A 9,327-nucleotide genomic window follows, 5' to 3' on the forward strand; every position below is an offset into this window, starting at 1 on the left:
TGTTATCCAAAAGGTAAAACTTTATTGTCACATATTTAGCTTGGGCACCTCTAATTGGCTGTTTTATTTGTCCATCAAACAGTAACAGGATTAACCTTATAAAGCATGGCAATACAAATATATAACATAACATTTGAGAACATATTTTGTGAATGTTAACAGCCCCACTTGTTTTCACACCGTTACCTTCAAAAGAAACAAAAACATCTTCACAAGGTTTTCTCCCTTTCCATCATGTACATTTTCATACACATGGTTAATCCCCAAACATAAACCTTTCAAACGTATTCAACTTAAATGTTGTTGCAGGTTGCAGGTCATCACGTCTGCAACCATCTGGTCTGTTGGACAATAGTTCAAACTTATTCTCCCATCATTCACAGTTGAACTTATGAAATGATACTTGATGTCAACATGCTTACACTTCTGTCTTCTTACAGGGTTCTTTGCTAAGGCTGTTGCACCTTGGTTATCCTCGTAAACTTTAGGTGGTGCATATTGACAACCGGCAATGCCCTCTAGTAGTTGAACTAGGTACATACACTCTGGTGTGGTTGTGGCTAACGCCATATACTCTGCCTCACAAGTTGATAGTGGGTTGCTTCTTGGATTTCCATGAAATCAAAGGACCATTCTCATTTAGGCTTAAACAGTAGCCTGTTGTACTATGTCAGTCAGTTACATCAGCTGCCCAATCTGCATCACTGTATGCATGTAGCCTCAGTTTCTCACTGGCACATTTTCTGGAACACAACTCTTTGTCAATTGTGCCTTTCAGATATCTCAATACATGTTTTACAATAGTCCAATGCTCTTCTGTTGGCTCAGTAAAGTACTGCTACAGTTTACTTACTACAAAACTCAGATCAGGTCTTGTACAAATAGATTAGGCTGCCCACTGCCTCTATATTTGCTGACACCACTCATTATTTCTGAATCATCAGCGTAGTTAAGTTTGTTGTTCTAGGTTTACAATCATGCACCCGTTTGAGAGAAGACCTTTGGCAGAGAAACTACAGGTAAAAGACCTGGTCCCAGACTTCCAGGACAAAATAGTTGTATTGTAACAATTTCAAAATGTTAGATATTAGTCACATTTCTATGACTATTACTGCATTATCATTCTAACAATGCTGTTGGTTTTATCAGTAGTATTTATTAGTAGTAATCAGCCGTCATATATAACAGGGATGCAAAAATCCATCATGGGAAAAACAAACAAGTCAATAAAAAGTGATTTTTTTTTTTTAGCTGCAACAGGTTGCAGGATTCCTTCAATTCATTTCTACAACATCAGCAGATCTGGGTCAACACTGCCTCCTGGTGTTCAGACGGCAGAACTACATGTACAACTTATTCCAACAGTGAGGTTGGGGGGTCAGGTACAGGCTCTGGCTCTCCCAAAAGGTGCTGGATGGGGTTGAGGATCTATGCAGACCAGTTATACCAGTTATATGTAATACATTTAAGATTGAAAAGACACAATTAGGACTTTTGGGTAATTGCACTATGGATGAAGAAAATTTAAAAATAAATGAACTCTTAAAAGCCCGAGCTGTATATTAAATTATTTTCTCAGACCTTTTCCAGACTTCGGGATGTTCTGTAAAAACAATATTATCAACTGATTTATGGAGCCGTCGTTTCCTGCCAGTGATTATTAATAAAAGTCACCTAATCTCCCGGTCACCTTGGGATGTTTTGTCCTTATTCTCTCGCGGGATCTTTGTGAACAATAGATACTAGAACACAGGAGCCAAACTCAGAATAAATACTTTATTCAACACGGGGAACCTATATTTACAATCCTAGGACGAGTCAGTCGTCCTCTCCTTTGCTGGCTTCGGTAAAACGTCTTCGCTGTTGAACCACAGAGCTTCACTGGTTTGACTGGCGATGATCGCCCGCTCGATGAAAGGTCCTGAAGAGGAGGAGGAGTGGAAGAGTTGTGTCAACATTAAGAGTTTTAACAATTTTCTAAACGGATAAAGAACCGAACAACACGATTACAAACACATAAATCAGACTGAGCGCAAAAGTCACTGAGGCTGCGGAAGCGCGCGCGCACATACGTAAATCGCCTTCAAAGTAAAAGCAGTGCCGTTATATTGCATTTATGGCATGCATCCTACTTATTTATTTTCCATTGACCTCACGCGGGCCGGACTGGGAGAGCCGTAAAATGCCCAGGTCTGAACTACGCCGTCTGGGAGACATTGAAAGTCAGGCACCTGTGTGCGGCAGCATTAAGCCACTCCCAATGCAAAAAAAACTAAAACGAGTTAAACAGTTTGCTGCGTTAACGCGCCCAGCCTATATCCATCTATCCATCCATCCATATATATATATATATAAAAACTAAAACGAGTTAAACAGTTTGCTGCGTTAACGCGCCCAGCCTATATCCATCCATCCATCCATCCATCCATCCATCCATATATATATATATATGGATGGATGGATAGATAGATAGATATAGGCTGGGCGCGTTGCGTTATATCTGGTGAACGTACCCGCATCAGCTGGTCTGTGGGAGCAAACGTCCACCAGAACCGTCTGCAGGTTGGCGAAGATCTGTTCTTTGGTCATGTCGAGCTGTGCAGAGGAAATAACATTATAACATTACTACTGCAGCCTGACATCATGCAGTTTGTCTCACCTCTTCAGTTTATATTGCAGATCCATCCAAATGAATCATCACATTGTAGTTTCAAAGTATTATAACAATATAATAAGTCAGCCAACAACATAAATGCTCCTTTTCAAAAATGATGAATGTATCAAGATGATACGAAACATTAAGAATAAAAAGTTAAAATCCCTTCACTGAAAATCACACACGCACACACATGATTGATCACTCAGCAGCAGCGCGTTGACACGTACCATTGCTATCTGCGTCCTGACGTAGCATTCGCTCTCCACCATCACCTCGTGACCCGTTTTAAACAACGCCACCATCTTGGGAATGTGGACGCCTACGGCGCCTGAGAGAGGACAGAGAGAGAGAAGCCGTGAGAGGTTGGGATCCCTCCTGCAGGCTCGGCTTTAGTGTGATCGGCTTCGACCTGCAGGCGTACCTCTCTTGCTCTTCGGGAACTTCTTCCTCAGTTTGTTCTTCAGCGGAACCAGCTTGGGGAGGATGTCTGGCACCGCCACGTAGAAGTCTGCTGAAATCTCGTCATCTAAGATCTGGACATGAATCAAATACGATGAGATTAAAAGGACTCCTCAAGGGAAACTTGCAAAGGAACTGCAGTCAATGAAAGAGCCATCAGTCGGTTTGAAGCTGGTGTGTGCGTAGGCTTCCCGTTGGATTTTCTGACAAACAATTTCCAATCATGTTAATTATTTTAGCAACCAATTAATAAATAAACCCAGCAAAAAGCAACTATGCGGCTTCCACCTTAATTATTAAAAGTTGCTATCTCGTGTAGCTGCTACGCGATTAACCGGCGTGGCCGCGTGAAAATGCAGGAAACTATCAGCCGACTCAAGGACACGGACAGAATATTGTTTACAGTGTGTCTAAAACGTCTTTAGACACACTGTGTCTTTGTATCTGTGTTGTTCCATCTAAGACAAGTCTTAAAATGTCGAAAAGAAAATAGTTGTTTTACTTTGCAATGAGCACACATTGTTACAACAAAAAAATATTATATAAATATAATATAAATGTATAAAATAATAATATAAATAAATGTAAATGCGTCTTTATCTCACAGACTCACCGCCTGTATGAGTTCTGCTCCTCCAGCAAACGTAGCGCCGCTCTCCATTGCAACTTGAGCCTGATGAGCGTCCTGCAGAGAGAAACGGGGCGACGGAGCACATTTTAAAATCTGATCTGGGTGGCGGACTCCTCCATTTCGTTCATCATCTAAGTTACGACCCACAGCCTGTGCTGCCAGACGGGGATATATTAAACAAATTCTGCTTGTTTCTGCAATCAAAAACCGTCGAGACCCATTCATTACGGGCAGAGAAAATATAAAAAGGCGCTTCTGCTCATCTGAATCATGTTCGGACATTATTAAATATTGAAGCAGTTCATCAGCAGCAGGCAATCGTTTGGAGATGAAATTAGGATTCAGGGAGAAAAATAAAAGTTCTCACCTCTGTAAAAACTAAAACTGTGTTCATGTCCGTCTTGAAAGTATGCGGTAGGTGCACTGTGCTGACGAACGAGTCAACCTTTTTCTATTGGGGGGAGAAAAACATGTATTATTACAGTAAAAAGACATTTAAACGAAGAGATGTCAATCATAGCGCAAGCTCAATGAGAGTGATCCGTAAGTGGAAACAATCTCATGAGGGTTGTTTACTCCCCTGCGTCTCACTGCTCAGAACAGATGCAGTAAATATACTCCAGATTTGTGGAGACCAAACGGGTTTGCCAAGTCTGACTGCTAAAATGAGTGAGCAGATACCTTGGCAGGCGATCAGCCGTTGTCTGGACGTCCCGCTGTACTCCAGCGAGACGGTAACAATAAAGCAGCCGGTGGGTTCTGGGGCGCGAACAGTGACTAAAAACAAAACTTCCCCCACAGGTTTATATGGACCTAGTGGGTAAAGTCAGAGGGTCTGAGGGTCGTTCACGTTACGCTTCAAGCGGAGAGGCCGCTTTTGGGTTTCTTTGCTCAAATTCAGAGCAATGTAGATGTGACAGTTTAGCTGCACATGTTGACGTTCTTTATTGTCTTGTGCAAAAAGGAAATCTTAAATCTCAGACTCCTTTTCAACTGTGCTCTTGGAGAGAGAGAAAATGTATAAAGAAAAAACGCAGAACAAAGTCTAATTAGAATCTAAGCCATTATATAATGTAATTTTCTCTATAGTGCAAGATCACAACAGCAGTAATTTAAGGTTCCCTTTCCTATAAACAGGTCTACACCTTGTTCTTTTATTAAACTAAACGGCCGTATGTTATTGATCGTATCTACATGACAGCATGTCATTTCTGTCTCTATGGTCGTGTTTACAACTCCTCTCTGCTTACGGCGGAGTTCCGCCCCGTTGCGATGCACACAGGTGAGCACACAGTGAACAGAGAGAGGCAAAAAATATGTCACATGCTTTTCACAATGGAATTTGCTGCTTTAAGCGAACACTATTTTAGGCTTTAAAACTGATAGCTGATAGCTTAACAGTTAATGTATTTGCAGGTCAAGACAAACAGGCTGCAGACTGCGGAGCTCCATAAATGATGTTTCTGACTTCGCATATCGAGAGGCTCTGGAAATATTCTTCCAAAAGCCCGAAAAATACACTGCAGTGACAAAGCCTGCACACCATGTTTCCTTTAAGTCAGTATTTATCAAACTGGGGCGGTATTACAGGTGGGGCGCAAGAGGAAATGCTGATTTTAAATGTTTACCATACATCGTTAACAGGTTATGCTTGCGCGACTCACAGATTCTTGGCATTTTGCCAAAAGCCAATCTTTATGAGATCTACGTGAGGTTGGTTTTCTGCTGTTGCGTTTCTCATCAGAAAACAGATCTAAGCTCAACATTGAGCATGAATTGAGCGGCCGTATCAAATCTATAACCCCGTTTTAAAAAGATTTGTAGAGGAAAGCAGCTCTCTGCAGCCACTAATACAACTTGATGCTCACATATCTGCACTCATTCTGTTTTGCAAAGAAATAGTGTATTGTTTTCTACAATAAGCTATCTAGTAGTAACTAAATATTGGTTTACTTGAAAGTGATTACAATGTTCTTTATTCTATTATTTATAAAAGCACAGATGAGTCACTAGTAGTACTGTGAGGTATTACTTTGCAGTACTGTGAGGTACCACTATGTCTGTCAGCACCTTTTCACACGGCCTGTTTGTGTGGGGGGAAATAGAGCCGACGTCTGTGTGAAAACTGACAGCCGCAACTGTTGTGTTGAAAGGCCACGCCTATTTTGCAGCCATGATGCCGCCCATGCTTGGTTCAGTGAGAAAACGCAAAGCTGGCATCACAGCTGAACGTCTTTACAGTCTCTACAGTTTATTTGTGAACCTCACAATATAGTTGTGAGGAACAAAACAGGCATAGATGAGAAAAGGACAGGTGACCGCTAAAACCCAAATCGAGTAGCAAACTTGGGAGCCTATGTCACCGTTTTCAAAAAGGTCACCGTGTTTTATGCCCGTTCCACACAACAAACTTTTCTTTATTTTTATAGTTCTAAAATCAACTAGTGTGGACGCACTGACCATGTCACTGCAGTTCAAGTCTGGACATTTGTTGCAGGTCATCCTTTATTCCTTTTCCCGTCTAATGAAGCCAAATGTGTGCCCCCTGCCCCCCAAAAAAAACACATTTGCAGGACAGACTCCCATTTGCGGATACCTTTTTCTCCAGTTTCATGTTCAGCCTCAGATCGATGTAAACGGGCTGCTGGTGGGGAGTGAAGTCCAACTTCTGAAGGTTCTTTAGGATGTTGATGGCGTCTGCTGCACCGTAGACCGTCCGGGGGTAGTACCTCATGACGTACACGTCATCCACAGGCGTCCACGCCGTCTTGCCGAAGGGCTTATGTCGGTCTTTGTCGTCGATGACCCTACTTTCTTTCTTCACCTCTTTCTCTTTGTCCTCTTTCTTGTCTTTCCTTAGTGCCCTGACAAATGAGGGAGATGTTAAAACTGAGAAATTCCTCCCTGGGATGAAGAGCTCTAAAAGTTTGTTTTACTTAGCGACAGGTCAGTAAACTCACTTGACAGCTGCTAAAGTCCTGACGGGTGGATTCCTCGGTGCAGTCTGTGAAATGCCCGTGTAGGAGGGGCCGCCGGCTCTCAGCAGCTGCCTCTGACATCCTGCTAAAACTACAAGAGAGAAGGAAAAGAAAGCTGTTAAGAGATGAAAACAAACAGACGTGAGGTGCAGAGACAATCTCCATTCGACACATACACACACACAGTTTTCTGTGATGTAAGAAAACATGCCATAACTCTGCCAAGCGCGCCAGAAAGTATCTGTTTAATTCCATCAAAGGAGCTGTAGGCCTCATTCAATAAAATGGTGCTGATATGGGTCAAATCATGAGGAGAAATGTTGATAAATATTGTAAATCTTGGGCACAATTTTAGGCATGAGTGCGTAGCAGATGCAAAGCACGTTAATTAGACCACGTTTTAATTAGTTGAAGTGTTGTGGGCAGTCCTGTACAGGCAGACAGATGATGCGTTTGTGTAAAGTGTAAAGTTTGAGTTGATACTGTTTTTCTGACTCATCTGTTCAGAAGTCAGGATGTTCTTGACAAAGAGCACGTTTTAAAGTCCATAACATCGGCCGTTTTTGGTTATTCAACATTTCCCCAAAAAATTGCGTTCAGAAATCTGACAGTTTAATAAGCCCTTTCTAATACGCAAATATACGCGTTAAAATTGCTTTTTTTTAAAGCGCCGATTTAACAGTTTATGTTAACTATTTAATTCGGCATACCTATGCTACAATAATAAATACTTTAATGTAACTAAACATCGGCGTTTGTGTTTTACTCTTCATCACCGCCCAACCGACGTGTTTTAGTGAAAGGACGCTCTGGCAAAACGATTAATTTCATGCATTTAAAAGCTCCATATTAGTAACACGAATGCTGAATTAATCGAAGAAACGAAATGATTACGATATAACCCTAACTAATGTTTCCCCGCGTGTGGAACTAAATACGTATGGTGACAACATACATTTCTGACAGACTTCATGTTTGTTTGGCCTTCTAAACGAAACGATAGAGGACTTAAATAATAAACATGTTCTTATATTATTGTATGCATGACCAGAAAACTCACTGTCACTTAAACTTCACTAAATATCACAAAAACAACTGACCTTTCCACAAGGTCCGCGTGCAGGTTGCCATTTCTGGGAATGTCGCTGGTCCGTGTGGCAACAGAGACACGAGCTGAATAGTTCCACCTGGGAGGCACTTCTTCTTCTGTGGTGTTTAACGGCAGCTTGCATCCTTTTTGTTGCATTGCTGCCATCTTCCGGTTCCCAATGACTTTCCCCATCAGTCCTGTTGCTTGCTAAAAGATTGTCGAGCACTTACTAGATCCCCATTTTAGTATACTACTTAGCTCTCTTCCTTTCATCCATTGTATTTCCATTTCTCCCAGCTATGCCCCTCCTTTCTGAGCTGTATCTAGTACTGATACACTTTCTGATGTCTGGCAGTGTTCACAGAGACTGGTTGGATGCTTCCCTATCAATGTGCTGCGTAGATTGCTGTGTCCAATTCTTAATGTTGACATTGAAATTTCTTCTAGTTTTTCCACTTTTTCATTTCCTACATGGGCTGGTACCCATATAAATATTATTCAGTGCCTCGTTTTATTCTCGAGTGCATTGACATTATTTCAGATCTTGACGAGTATTGGATCTACCTGCCTTCAGACTAGCGATTGCTGACATGGAGTCTCTGCAAATTAGGACTTTGCCTGGTTTGTATTGTTCAATCCTAAGGCCAAAACAATTGCATACAATTCAACTGTGTACACAGCCAGACATTTCGATATGCGTTTAAATATTTAAAAACTGTGACTGCAACAACAGCTCCTATACTGTCTGTATCTGGGTTTTTTTATCCATCTGTAAAAACATGCACATGCTCTGCGTATTTTTCATCTGTGTATTCATAGAACTCATTCACTAGATCAGTATTCTTTTGTCTTACTTTAACTTGCAGCAACTCCATGTCCACCTTTGGTTCTTTACCACACAGGAGTTATTGGCCAAATGACAGTAAGGGTAAGCTCTATATCAGAGACTCCTAAGCTTCTTGCTGCTGCTTCTCCTATCCAGCCAAAACTTGTATTTGGTACTGTTTGCCTTTCCCAACATGCATGTAGTACTTTTTTTTGAGTTGGATGATTATCTTCATGACCTCACAGATTTATTCAATAATTAACCAACAGTTGCTTTCTGCGAAGACACAATGGCATTTCTCCTGTTTCTACTTGGATGGCGCACACCGGTGATGTTCTGAGGGCCCTGGTCTGGATACCATCCCGCTGTTTAAGTGAAGTTTGTGATGCTGAACCATATGCTATACTACCATAACCTAATATGTCTTTAATTAAAGCTTTGTATATGTGTATCTGCTTCCCAGTCCAACCCTATAGACATCTCAATACATTTATAACTTTTGTACATTTATCACTAACATTTTTAACGTGGGCTTTCCATGTTAATCTTCTGTCAAAGTGCACTCCTAAAAACCAAAATGACTCTACTATTTCTAATTTGTTTCCATGAAGATTCAGCTGATAGTTTCCCCTAGTTCGCCGTCTTGTAAAGCATATTACTTTTGTTTTTTCAGATGAGACTTTA

General features: G+C 41.3%; 1 protein-coding gene across 1 annotated transcript; it reads right to left on the minus strand.

Moving 5' to 3' along the window:
• Nucleotides 1–1,784: 1,784 nt before the first annotated feature.
• mrpl1 (mitochondrial ribosomal protein L1) lies at nt 1,785–7,858 on the minus strand (the record flags this gene model as incomplete). The annotated part of the gene is made up of 9 exons (XM_079222217.1): nt 1,785–1,921; nt 2,514–2,595; nt 2,887–2,987; nt 3,081–3,192; nt 3,732–3,803; nt 4,117–4,200; nt 6,346–6,613; nt 6,710–6,818; nt 7,828–7,858. The coding sequence occupies 9 exons, from the start codon at nt 7,856–7,858 to the stop codon at nt 1,809–1,811; spliced, it is 972 nt and encodes a 323-aa protein (XP_079078343.1). The 3' UTR covers nt 1,785–1,808.
• Between the last annotated feature and the right edge of the window lie 1,469 nt (nt 7,859–9,327).

Source organism: Taurulus bubalis, assembly GCF_910589615.1.
Source record: "Taurulus bubalis genome assembly, chromosome: 8".
Lineage (NCBI taxonomy): Eukaryota > Metazoa > Chordata > Actinopteri > Perciformes > Cottidae > Taurulus > Taurulus bubalis.